The 14,715-nt window shown below is 38.2% G+C and overlaps 1 protein-coding gene across 1 annotated transcript; it reads right to left on the reverse strand.

Annotated features, from left to right (window-relative positions):
• Positions 1-13,295: 13,295 nt before the first annotated feature.
• Positions 13,296-14,234, reverse strand: LOC116865352 (olfactory receptor 52A1-like). The gene has a single exon (XM_032853623.1). The coding sequence runs from the start codon at positions 14,232-14,234 to the stop codon at positions 13,296-13,298; it is 939 nt and encodes a 312-aa protein (XP_032709514.1).
• Positions 14,235-14,715: the final 481 nt, after the last annotated feature.

The raw sequence follows: 14,715 nt of genomic DNA on the forward strand, positions 1-14,715 counted from the left end.
TGTCTGACTCTTCTCACAGATCATAATGTACTCAGAGTTCACCATTTGGTCACAAATGGCAGGATTTTTTTCTTCCTCCTGCATGAATAAACTAATCATCACAGAAATGCAAATGAAAACCAGTGAAATATCACCTCAGTTCCATTACAATGGCTGTCATCATTCAGAGATAACAAATGTTGCAGAGGAAGTGGAGAAGAGGGAACCATTGTACCTAGTTAGTGGGAATGTTTGTTTGCCAACCACTAAGGAAAGCAATGTGGAAGTGCATCAAAAACTTAAAAACAATCTACATGTAACCCAGCAATTCCACCTCTGAGAGATATATATATACGTATATATATATATATATATATATATATATATACACATACACACACACACACACATATACACACAAAGGACTGGAAATGAGGAATATTGAAGAGAAATATTCAGTCTCTTGTTCACTGCCACATTATGCACAGTAGCCAAGATATGGAAAAAACCTCATTGCCCATCAACAAGTGAATGCATAAAGAAGACGTGCAATGGAATATCATCCATCTTATTGTATCTTTTCAATGAATCCTTTCAAATTTTCTCTTTTCAGAAAGTCATTGTAAGAACAACCATCAGGTCGATGTTTCAACATGCTTTTATCACTTTCAATGACAAGTTAAATGGATAGGGCAGTTTTTTCTATTCCATGGCTAATAGAACAAAAAGAGTTTCCTTGTATCTTGTGTTTTCTGCTCATCATATGTGCTTTTTTTTTGTAACCTGCTAATTGGACCTGGAAAAATTTATTTAATGCAGAGTATAGGCATTTTGAGAACTAGACTCCAACTAGGCTGTCAGCAGCTATGGTGCTGCTGACTGATTCCCCTGACCATAATCAGAAGACAAGTTTGACCAGAGTATTTTTCAGTTTTGCAGCTCATCAGCCTGTCTTCTCAGCATAGTGTCTTCCCAGTCTGATCCCTCTCTCCTCCATTCAGAGTGTTTTCAACCTAATCTGTCAAAGTTTCTATGCTTTCCCAAAACCTAATCATGCATGGTGCAACTTTTCCTGCTTCTTCTCTGTGAAAATAAATCAATTATATTTAATTCATGGCTGTCTTCTGTGGCAGTTTCTATCAGAGATCGTTCCTACTGTGCCCTGCTTTTTGAACATCCCTTGTATGTATTTGAAATGCCAATCTGTGCTCTCTGCCCATCAGTAATCATTTTTCAATCCCTAAGGCTGAATATGCATTTATTCTTAAGTATTTGTAAAAACAATGACACTCTGTGAAATTTAATGTTTTCTTTATTTATACTCTAATGCATCTTCTGCCACTGAAAATACAATGAAATCTCTTCACATTGCTTTTCCTTTTTTTTTTTTAAGGTTTTATTTATTTATTTGACAGACAGAGATCACAAGTAGGCAGAGAGGCAGGCAGAGAGAGGGGAGGAAGCAGGCTCCCCGCGGAGCAGAAAGCCTGATGAGGGGCATTATCCAAGGACCCTGGGATCATGACCTGAGCAGAAGGCAGAGGCTTTAACCCACTGAGCCACCCAGGCGCCCCTTCGCATTGTTTTTCAAATGGTTATATCCATCCTATTCTTAGTCTCTGTCCTTTGCTGCTCAATCTAACACATTAAACTATAATCATCAGTGTCTCCTTATGAGTGCATTTGCCTCATCATTTTCAAAGCCCCTAAGAATTTTCTTGCCTGCTGATTCCTTACAACTGGCATTTATATTTTCTTCCAGAAAGTGTTTTCTCCTCAGAATATGCAATAAACTAATTCACAAGTTATATTCATTTTCTTTTAGCAATTTCTAAGTTCATTTGGAAAATGATTTCAGGAAGTACAAAACAGATAAAGATATGACGATGGTTTAAAATGACAGACAATTTTTTACAAAAACAAACAATCACATCTTGTCCACATTCCTTCAAGTTCTTCTGATAACTTTAGATTGTCCTTGAGACTTGCAAAGTTCTCTAAAACACATCTCAGTCAATTGCAGGAGCATTTATTACTCCGTTTTCTTATAACTTAATTCAGCTGTGAGTCAGGCTTTCCTATCTAAGACTCCTTGTTTTGGAAACCTTCCTTTTTGCAAATATATGAGTCAACCTAGATTTTCCTCAAATCAGAAGGTTATATTATTAACCACAAAGAGAGGATTATGTGCTAGTGATTTATTTGTCTGTACCTGTTTCAAGCACTTGAAGAAACAATGGGACAACTTGTTAAAGTTATTTATCCTATATTTAGAAGAATCTTCACTATCCTGAGTGCTTGGAATTCAAAACTAACGGTTACCATTTGTTAAATACATGCTACATCATTTGTGCTCCTAAGACTTTAAAAATTACATTGTCTTCCTTACCTATGGTATTGACATCATTAATCCATTATATTAATGAAAAACTAAGACTTGCTATCGTTATAAATGGATCCACTTGGATTCAAATTCCATGGCATACTGAACCACAAAGAACAAACAAGATTTTGTCTTTTGAGATTTTATCACCCAATTCAGTAAGAATTATGAGCTGTCTCTCAATGTGTGAATAAGTCAGGCTGGATTGTACAAAAATATACAATAGTTTTTAATTAGTTTGTGTCTTTTCAGATTCTGAGGGAAGAAACTTCTAGAGTACCTTCTAATTTCACAGATAAAATACATACACACAAACATGTTTACTATATTCTGCACATAAAAAATAGTTCCAGTTTACACATCAGATCACTCATATACTGGCTAACACTGTGATTTGGCTCAAAAGTGTGTGCCACTCTCTTTTTCAGGTGTTGGCATTTGCGAGATTTAACATGGATACATGGGTCATACCTGACCTGAAGAATACTTAGAGGAGAATGTGCAAAATTCAGCTTGGCAGAAGTTTATATGGCAGTCAACCAGAAGGAGGGTAAAAAGGAAAGGAGCCAGTAAACACACTATCAGATAAGTAACATGGGAAAACCTTCCTTCAAAGTACATTCATCGTGTGAAGAAAGTAGTTTCCTTCCTTCAGGATAATTTTACATTTCCAGCTTCATGAGGCCTCATGGCTATTCTTCTAGAGCAGGTTTTCTCACTCTCTACACAACTGGCATTTTTGATCAGATAGCTTTCATATTCTGTGTAGTTCTCTACATTGTCTTAGGCTGAGCAGCATCCCTGACTCCTACCCTTTAGACAGGTGCAAATTATTCTCTCTCATCAGGAAAATCAAAAAATGTCTCATACATTACCGTATGTCACCTTCATGTGTGGGGAGGGGCACACCATACCTGGTTACTAACCATTGATCTAGAGTTTTACACAGGAGAAAAATATTCCTTAATTTAAAAAGAAGATCTTGTAGCTTTAATAAAAATGGGCAGATTAAATCTGTTTATCAAGGGGAATCATTATTCAGTAGATATTAGCCAGATAAAGGAGGTGCAAGAGCAATTTCGAGAGGAAATACTCTGGATAAAATCAAAGATCAAAAGCTTTTGCACAGCAAAGGAAACAGTTAACAAAACCAAAAGACAACTGACAGAATGGGAGAAGATATTTGCAAACAACATATCAGATAAAGGGCTAGTGTCCAGAATCTATAAAGAACTTAGCAAACTCAACACCCAATGAACAAATAATCCAATCAAGAAATGGGCAGAAGACATGAACAGACATTTCTTCAAAGAAGACATCCAGATGGCCAACAGACACATGAAAATGTGCTCCATATCACTCGGCATCAGGGAAATACAAATCAAAACCACAATGAGATACCACCTCACACCAGTCAGAATGGCTAAAATTAACAAGTCCGGAAATGACAGATGCTGGCGAGGATGCGGAGAAAGGGGAACCCTCCTACACTGTTGGTGGGAATGCAAGCTGGTGCAACCACTCTGGAAAACAGCATGGAGGTTCCAATTGCACTGCTGGGTATTTACCCTAAAGATACAAACGTAGTGATCCGAAGGGGCACATGCACCCGAATGTTTATAGCAGCAATGTCTACAATAGCCAAACTATGGAAAGAACCTAGATGTCCATCAACAGACGAATGGATAAAGAAGAGGTGGTATATATATACAATGGAATACTAGGCAGCCATCAAAAGAAATGAAATCTTGCCATTTGCGACAACGTGGATGGAACTAGAGGGTATCATGCTTAGGGAAATAAGTCAATCAGAGAAAGACAACTATCATATGATCTCCCTGCTCCCTGATATGAGGGAGAGTAGATGCAACATGGGGGGTTAATGGGGTAGGAGAAGAGTAAATGAAACAAGTTGGGATTGGGAGGGAGACAAACCATAAGTGACTCTCAATCTCACAAAACAAACTGAGGGTTGCTGGAGGGAGGGGGGTTGGGAGAGGGGTGGTGGGGTTATGGACATTGGGTAGGGTATGTGCTATGGTGAGTGCTGTGAAGTGTGTAAACCTGGAGATTCACAGACCTGTACCCCTGGGGGAAAAATATATATGTTTATAAAAAATAAAATTTAAAAAAAAAGAAATATTTTGTAAATTAGAAATAAAGTATACTTATTCAACAGTTAAAAAAATCAAAGAAGCATGAAATGCAAATTGGATTGCAAATCAGTAAGTAATTTCACATACGAATTGTGTCATAAGCAGAGATGGTTTGTTGGGGCTTAGGTAAAGAGAAGAATAACAAATAAGGATACAATTTAAACAAAATAATTTCAAAACCTTAGGTGGGGGGCGCCTGGGTGGCTCAGTGGGTTAAAGCCTCTGCCTTCAGCTCAGGTCATGATCCCAGGGTCCTGGGATCGAGCCCTGCATTGGGCTCTCTATTCAGCAGGGATCCTACTTCCCCACCCCCCCGCTCTCTGTCTTCCTCTCTGCCTACTTGTGATCTCTGTCTGTCAAATAAATAAATAAAATCTTAAAAAACAAAACAAAACAAAACAAAAACCTTAGGTGGAAAAACAGGTTTGTTTTGTTTGTTTGTTTGTTTTTGTTTTGTTTTTGCCTTTAAAAATCCACTCCATCTGATCCAGAAGGATGAGATCTGGCATTAGAAGAATAGTTGTGATAAGATGGGATAGGATGATGTGATCTGGCCACATCAGAAGAGTAACACAGGAAGAATATTTGTGCTACTTGATGACTTGATGGAGAGAAGTCATGGGAGGAAAGACTAAGATGTTCATGGTTTGAGAGTAACGAGTAACAGCACTAGATGACAAGGACTAGCCAGAAGCAACCGTTGTGTGTACACATGTATATGTTGAAAAGAGGCAGGAGACAATCTTAAACCCTGAAATCCAGGGAACAGGAAGAACAATCAGGGGTTTCATTTGCAGCAGGAATCCTGAACCATTAGTGCTACTTAAACCTAATTCTGACTCAGGCTGATTCCCAGAACATAAAGAAGGAAGGGATTAGGTCTAAATTCACTCTCCCAACACTCTATAGAAACCTTTCCCTCTACAAGATCTCTGACATTCACCATTTGATCTCTACCTCAACACCCTAGAGAGAGACCCTCTGTTTCTGAGTGAGCTTGTCCATTGCAGGACCGCTCCAACTGTCAGACAGGTCTTCTTCCTGGTGAGCCTCAAACCGTCTCCTCTTCATTTCTCATAGAAGTCCTCAATCCACCTTCCAAAGAACTCATCAGCCATGGGACATGGATCTGAAGTCAGTCAGGACGGTTTGCATCCTTGGCATATCCCTTAGCTAAGCATGCTCTTCAGGTTGTTCTAAAACTTTACATTGTCTCAATTCCTCATTACTGAGGCAAAGTTAACTGGTAGAAACACACTACATGGTAACTGTGAGGATGAAATGATGTAATGCATTTAAAATATTAGAAAGAAACATAAAATGTATTACTCTGCCTGAATGCCAGTAATTCATTCCTAGAAGTTACCTGTCCTTCTCCTGACTACATTAGATACTTGATGAGCATGTTACCAGATGTGATTTCCCCTGAATGACTTGAGGGCGTCATTGCTACTGGAACTCTTCCAGTCTAAACATGTATAATTTCCTGACCTAAAACAAATAAGCTTTCCGTGCATTGATCAGCCCTAATCCTCCTCGAGGCTTCTCGTACCTGTGAGGCTCACTTTAAAATTTCTCACCCAGTGTGTGATTAACTGACTCAGAAATATTCTGAACAGCAGCATGGACAAAATCTTCTTCCCATTTGAACAATCAGCTACTCTAAGACCCCATTGCTCTTTTATCATCCTGCCATCTTCTTGGAGCATAAAGGTGTTATGTTCTCCTTGAAAACAATCCTCCATGTTCCCCACACTCAGTGCAGGTCTAAGGCTCAAGGACTCACCTGGAATCATCTCTGGTAACATACGTAGAAGCCACAGAGTGATAATTTTTGGTATTTCCGATAGTGAGGATGGCTGTTTTGTACTACCGTTGCCGCCTGGGGATTTTTTGCACCAGTCACTAGTGAGCTTTTAAATTAGCCTGGGATAGGGGCACCTGGGTGGCTCAGTGAGTTAAACCTCTCCCTCGGCTCAGGTCATAATCTCAGGGTCCTGGGATTGAGCCCCACATCAGGCTCTCTGCTCAGGGGGGAGCCTGCCTCCCCCACTCGGGACAAAGGTGAAAAATAGGCACAATATGTTTCAAAACCTAGGAGACTATGTCTAATAGCACATCAGCATCTAATAAAAATTCTCACATCCTGGTGTCCTTGGGGACTGGAAGCCAAATTGACTGTCCTTCCAGAAACTTCTAAGAGTACACAGTGCCCAAAGACAACACAATGACACTTTTTTAAAAAAAGATTTTATTTATTTATTTGACAGAGATTGAAAGCAGGCAGAGAGGCAGGCAGAGAGAGAGGAAGGGAATCAGGCCGCCTGCTAAGCAGAGAGTCCGATGCTGGGCTTCATCCCAGAACCCTGAGATCATGACCTGAGCCAAAGGCAGAGGCTTTAACCAGCTGAGCCACCCAGGTGCCCCAGTTGATGACACTTTTATACAAATATGAACCAGTGAAGACCTATGAAAACATCTCAAGGTCTTCATACTAATCAGTGGAGACATGCTGACAGAGAACTAAATGGATATTTCTATGTGATACACAAAGAGTCCCAGTCATGTTCAGAATTCAGATGATGTAATGATGTGCATTTTTCAAAATTTTAATGCCAGTCAGAATATCTATTTCTGGTTTCCAACTATGAAGGATTATTCATACCTGATATTTACTTAGGTGAAAAAATAAGGGTTTGAACTTAAAGAGAAATTTTAATCTTTTTCTCAAGCTGAAGAATGACATGATTCAGAATCTTTGTGTGGTAAAAGGAAGAGTCTATCAAGACTGTATTCTGTGCATCTGTCTGAAAGACTTGATGGCCTTAGTTATAGTCACACAGTATTTGACTTGTGTCATTGGGTCAGGTCCTAGGGAGTAGACCTGTTCTTTTTGCATTGAAAGGATTTCTGACTCACATCTTGTCATAAACTGCCATAAAATTACATTCATCCTAGAAAAACCAGTGGTGTAGGATGGCTGTGCGGTGTGCCAGGTGAGCACCCAGGGGCTTAGGAGAACTGGTTGTGGATATCTCCTCCCAGCTGTGCACTCAGTGATGTCATGTTGGCAGATTGTATACAGCCATACCCAGGACCATTACCCCAGTGAAAGGAGTAAATTACATACATCAGAGTATTAACTGCCCATCAGGGTAACAGTGATGGGATTAATATAAATAAAATATTTTCAGAGAAAACAAGAAGAATACTCTTCAAGTAGAATATGAAGGAAGCTGAGGTGAGGTTGGCACATTCTGAACTACAGTAAAGAGTAGTAAATAGTAAAAGAGTAGTAAACTACTCTTTGTCTAGAGAATATAATATTATTTTTAACATATTGAGTGAGTCACAAGATACTTTTGGGAAATGCCCAAAGTGTTTGAACGTCCCAGAATCATAAAGCTATTGAAAGTTAGAGAGACAATTACTCTTAGATATGATTTAGTTAAAACCCATTAGAGCTACAGAGAAATAAGATATTTTGGAAAACGTGGGACTCCTTATTTGGTAATAGGTACAGTTATTTAGAGCTTCTAAGGATTTTACTAATTAGAAATAATCACCTGTGAGAAACAAAATAGGGACTACAGAGCACACATTTTCAGAAGTGGCTCCTTATTCCACAAGTGTTCCATAGATAATCAGAAACAGAAGTTTAATTTTTAAATAGAGCTGTGTTAGAAGTGGAATTGAATAGGTTTTACTGCAATGGTTGATAAAGTTTATCAAGCAAGAAGATATAAGTTTATAGGAATCATGAGGAATACATAATAGAAGGACCTAGGCATGCCTATATTATTTGTGGAAATGTCTGAATTCAAATGGGAGTCCCTATCATGCAGAGAGGAGATGGACCAAGGAAAAACTTATGTGGGCAGAGTCCTGACTGCCAGATTCAAAAGCAGACTTGGGTATATTCATCCAATGACATTTCATTCAGACATAAAAATAAATGAGCTCTAAATCATGATATAGTGATTATATTGTATAGAAATATGTGCTTTTCACACTTACAATGAATATATTATATGGTTGAATTACTATGTTGTACACCTAAAACTAATATGATATTGTACCAACTATACTCAAAAGTAAAGTAAAATAAAAGAGAAAGTTCTGTTTATCCTGAGATATAGGTGAAACTTGAAAGCTTTATGCTTTGTGCAAGAAGTCAGGCATAAAAAGCCATGCATCGTATTTTCTACTCCTTGAAATGTCCAGGTCAGTTGAATCCATAGAGATAAAAACAGGCATGTGGGTTCCATAAATTGGGAATAGGATGAGTGGCAAATAGCTGGTAATGGGAATGGGGTATCTTTTTGGGGGTCATGAACTTGTTCAGGAATTAGAGAGTAGAGTCAGTTACACAACTTTTTAACTTTACTAAAAACCAGTATCTTTATACCCTTTAAAGTGTGAATTTTATTTTAACCCATGGGTAATTTTATACTAAGAAGATGAAAAGTGGAGAGAGGTCATGTATTGCAAGTTACTCTATACGAATTAGTCATTTGGAAAAAGGTCTGCAAAAGCCCAGAAGGTGAAGTCATGTCAGTTCCTCTACTAACCTACAAGTCTTTATATATTAGCAAACACTCTTCACTTGCATGAGTGATTAACTAACTTTTCTTTGTATATCTATATATCATGCATCCTTTCTTTGGAAAACAGACAACTGTTGGGATGCCTGGGTGGCTCAGTCAGTTAAGTGGCTGCATTCAGCTCAGGTCATGATCCCAGGGTCCTGAGATCAAGTCCCACATAAGGCTCCTTGCTCAGCGAGAAGCCTGCTTCTCCCTCTACCTGGTGCTCTCACTGCTTGTGTGCACTCTCTCCCTCTCTTTCTGATAAATAGATAAATAAATAAATAAATAAATAAATAAATGTATGTTTTAAAAATAGAAAAAGAACAGAGAACTCTTGCATGTCACAACACAGAGACCCCCTTGCACTAAGAAGCAGGATCCTCACTTGCACAACCTCTGAGCACTGGGATAACTTATGTAGCTGGCACCATGGCTTCTGCACATAATCAAGAAATGTTACAGGTTTCGGTACTCCCTTTATTGATTAGTGCCCTATACCCATTAAAAAAATCTCTGGGCCAGGCAGAAACCACAGAATGGCCATTGGACCAGGATCTGCCTTCTCCCCTGGTAGCCAGCTTCCTGAATAATGCCCATATTGCTTTCCAATCAACACTTTTCTCTTGAGTTTTGGCCTTTCCAGGCACAGGGAGCCAAACTTGGGTTTCCTTATCAATGGGCCAGTGCATTTTTGCACCATCACCTGAAAGCCAACATCAAGAGTGAGAGGAATGAGCTCCTACACCCCATGGGTCAAAACTCACTAAGATTCAGACCTCTTTCTTTGTCTGCTCTCGTCCTAGGAAAAACCCATGGCTTATTGGAAGCTCGCTCATGAAGTCCTGAGAAATAAAACCCTTGGAAATGTTAACTCAATATTTATTTATCAGATTTTAAACACACAAAATAAAAATGAACTCAAATCAGAAAGTGCTCAAAGGAAACAATAAAGTACTTCATAGAAAGGATTTACAAGTAGAAGAAAAATAGCATAATCATTGCACTCTTTTTTAAATGCTAATTATGCCCTGAGGCAAATGATACATTATATGTTAATTTTTAAAAAAACATTTAAAGATGCTAATTATAAAGGCAATCATATTCCACCAGATTGTCAACACTTAAATCTCAAACATAACCAGTGTTTTTGAGAATTCAGACATACAAATGCCAATAGTCAGTGTTATAATTGATACAATCTCTTTGAAGGATCACTTGAAGTTTCTAGAAATCATTAAAATGACCCTATACAAAATATATTTTTCTTTTTCATGTAAATTCCTGTTCAAGAACATATTCTATAATTGTCCTAGTCAGTGTGTGGGAGGATAGAGAGTCCTGGTTATCCTCTTGACCTTGCAATGACCCATTTGTTTTCCTTTGTTTCCTTTTTAGGTCTCAGATTGGAGATGGTCCTGGTACATCAAAGGCCACAATAATGGAACAATCTGGACTCTAGCATAGATATTTTACCATAATGACAATTGAGGATGGTGCAAACAGCTTCTGGTTTCACGTTATGTCTCCCAGTAAGCTTTATATTCCCACTATTTCTACGATGACTGTCAGGACTAGTCATTGTAAGATATATTTCAAACTACTCCAAAAAAGCTTGCAATTATAGTAGACCACCCTATGCTGACCTGCTGTTTGTTTTTGGATAGCCCACTAGCTGAGTACAGTTTTTACAGATGAACTCCTGCAATCAATGTGTTGAAGGGAATATCTGACTTTCAGCCCCACTTAAGCAGAATTCTATCTCCCAGAAAGAAAGAAATTCTATTCTTCTACTTTAGATTGAATTATAGAAAAACTACACAATTATGATCATTATGATCATATTAGAATTTGAATATCATTAAAACATTTTGTGCAAATATATTTTTTTATCTTGCTATCTAAATACATATGTATAGTCTTGAATTGCCCTTTTACCCACAAACCCTAAGCTATGTACAAGTCCCTTTCTATAGGAGTTTGCTGAACCCTGACTTAAAAATTAAGAAATTACTTCTGATGCTATCTTAGTTTCATTCCTAAGGAAATTATGTTATTTAAGAACAACAACCCTGGGACGCCTGGGTGGCTCAGTCATTTGAGTGTATGCCTTCCGATTGGGTCATGGTCTTGCAGTCCTGGGATGGAGTCCTGCATCAGACTCCCTACTTGGCAGGGAGCCTGTTTCTCCCTCTCCCTCTGCCTGCTGCTCCCTCTGCTTGTGTTCTCTATCTCTGTCAAGTTAATAAATATTTAAAAATAAATAAATAACAATCCCTATAGGCAATCCATTATAGTCATATCATATATTAATCGTATAATAAATATTGACATTGAACATATTTTCAAAAGATGCCCCAAGATATCCCCTAGATTTACAAATGTCATCCTCAGCAGTCATTGATAATGTGATGAGCCTGAATGCATTAAACAAGACAGAGTATCAGCCATTTATACAACATGCAGTCTATTTTATAGATGCATTGATTTTAATGTCATAAATCAAATTATGGACATCTGCACACATATGTATATTTTCCATCATCATTCAGCAAATGATCTATGAGTTTAATTTTTCAGAAACAATCCACTTAGCCTTAAGCTCTGAAGTTGTTGATCTTAGTTAAAACACTTCACCTCTTCATTAATTTAACAACCTTTCTTGATTAAAAAACATGATGTCTTATATCCACTGAGAAGATATGTTATCACATGCCGGATAGGTACACACACAGAGACATTTACATGCACACAAAAAACATGTTTTTACCTCATAGAGAAAACTTCTAACGATACATAATAACTTTCAGGTTAAAGTTCAACATCTTTGCAGAGTGTCCAGGGGCATTCTTTTTTTTTTTTTTAACTTAGAGTATAGCTGACACATGTTACATCACTTCCAGGAGTACAGAAAAGTGAATCAACATGTCTAAACACTATGGTGTGTTCACAGCAAGTGTAGCTACCATCTGTCACCACACAAAGCTAATAGAATACCCTTGACTCTATTCCCTATGCTGTACTTTTTATCCCTGTGACTTATTCATCCCATAAGTAGGAGTTGTATCTCCTGCTCTCTTTTTCCAATTTGCCCTCCATGGCCATATTTGATATCATAGCATCTGTGCCTCTCAAAATTGTTTCTTACATTGGAAAAAAAAAATCTGTGCTTTTGATTAAGCACATTCTCTAATTTATGTCACCTCTATTGCCTACCTGACATGTTGTGCCCTTCCTTACTGGGCCAATCAGTCATTATTCCTCAGGAGCCAGGCTTCCTAATTAAAAAGCAAAGACAATGATTTTAACTCTCCTGCCTGCTGTTTTCAGTTGAATTTCAATGTTTCCTTACCTTACACTCAGTGCACACTCCTATGTTCTTGTTCCTTTCCCTCTCTCTTAGTTTCTCTCTTCTTTCCTCCCAGAGATACAAGGAAACAAATCCATGAAACGTAAGCATTGTGTCAAATTTACCACCCTGCTACTATCCCCTTGTATGATAGTTAATATATTGTGCTTTAATAACACTTGATGAAGTAATAAAGAAATGACTAGTAGAGGGAACAGAGAAGATATAGATATGTAAAATGGATCACATGATTTCTCATGATTTTTGCATCTCAAAATTCCTGAATGACTCTGGAGATATATTGACATTTTTATATTATCATCTCTTATCCATAACGGTTTTGTTTTGTTTATGTTTGTTTGTTTTGATGCAACGTGTTTAAAATACATTTCCTCAAAAAAATTTTTAGATAACTAAAAATTTCAAGACACACCAACACCTTGTTTTCACTGAGTATCAGGACACTCTAGAACAATGGGTTTGAGTGCATTTAATTTAAGAGATAGATGTATATTTGTGAAAACTTTTGGAGAAGAATCCATTAAAAAAAAAAGCTGAACTAGGGACTGAAAAAGAGAAGAGAAAAGGAAGTATCATATCTTCACTATTTTGTCTTTGTGTTTCTTCCTCTCATTACCCAGCTGTATGCAAAACCCCAATGACTGATAGTGGTCATGGAGTATGATGACATTAAAATCATAAAATGCACACAAATTGCACAAAATAAATATACAACTCTGAAGCAGCTCAAATAATGTGAATTGCTAAGTATTACATGTTGTTTTGAGGGACTGTTACTATTGCATGAAAGGGAAGGCCGCAGTTGTTAATCACAGTAGATTTTATGAACACAGCATCTTTACCACATGAATGCGAATCTGCTTGGTCTTGGCACCATATACAAGAGGATTGAGAAAAGGGGGGACCAGCAAGTAGAGGCTAGAAAAGAGGATATGGATATAAGGAGGAACATGAGCACCAAACCTATGTGTGAAGAAGGAGAAGAAGGCAAGGAGGTAGAACTGGAGGAAGACACAGATGTGGGCGATGCAGGTATTGAATGCTTTCCACCGAGCCTCCTTCTGGGGCAAACGAAAAACTGTGAAAAAGATCTGTATGTAGGACAATGTGATGAATATCATGTCAAATCCTGCAACAGCAAATGCCACAAACAGGCCATAGATTTTGTTGACCTGCACATTTTCTGCAGCCAGTTTCACAATGGCCATATGCTCACAGTAGGAGTGGGAGACGATGGTTGTGTGGTAAAATTGAAACCGGCACTTTATCAGTACCAGGCATGGGGCTACCAGAATGGCAGCCCTAAGTGCTATCCCAGCCCCTATTTGGTAGACCAACTGGTGGGTGAAGATGGTGCCGTATCTTAGTGGATAATAGATGGCTACATAACGATCCAGAGCCATGGTCAGGAGGATGCCTGACTCTATGCCCTGAAATGTATGAATGAGCCACATTTGAAGCAAGCAAAAGTCAAAATAAATCTCTGGTACATGAAACCAGAATATGCCAAGCATCTTGGGCGTAATGGTGGTTGCAAGTGCAATATCTGTGACTCCTAGCATGCCTACGAAAATGTACATGGGTTCATGGAGACTGCGATGTGACCTGATGATGATCAGAAGCAGGGAGTTTCCAAACATAGCAATGAGATACATGGCACAGAATGGAATCCCGATCCAGCACTGCACAGACTCTAGGCCTGGGATCCCTATTAGTGTCAATACAGAAGGCATGAAGACTGTAATGTTGGAGATCGACATAATGTCTTTGGGTCTCCAGAAACAAAAGAATAAACTGTCTCAGTCAGTGGTACTCATCTCTTCTAATTCCTTTTTTATCCAGTCATCATAGTGAATCTCTCTGATTTTGGCATAATGCTAAGAATTATTCAACTCATTTATACTACTGAAGGTAAAACAAAACAAAACAAAAACACCAGATCCATGGATACCCATCACTGGTTCAGGAGGGAATTTCACAAGTACTATTCCACTAAAAGAAGTTATGTGAAGGCATTATATGCATTAGAACCACCAGATCATCTGAGTAGGGAATCAACTGATGATCTCTCTGTTACATCTTCTGGACCTGTGGACAAAATAATTATACTTGTTTATTTTGCTTGGAAAGGGCATTTGAATTCGACCTTGATGAATCTCTCTATTTCCCATATTCCAGTTACCCAGGGGTACTATTATTTTATCCTCTCTAGGTCTAGCACTGTCAATTTGACCCAGCAAA

This window comes from Lontra canadensis, unplaced genomic scaffold (genome assembly GCF_010015895.1).
Source record: "Lontra canadensis isolate GAN:19392208 unplaced genomic scaffold, GSC_riverotter_1.0 scaffold7, whole genome shotgun sequence".
NCBI classification, from domain to species: domain Eukaryota; kingdom Metazoa; phylum Chordata; class Mammalia; order Carnivora; family Mustelidae; genus Lontra; species Lontra canadensis.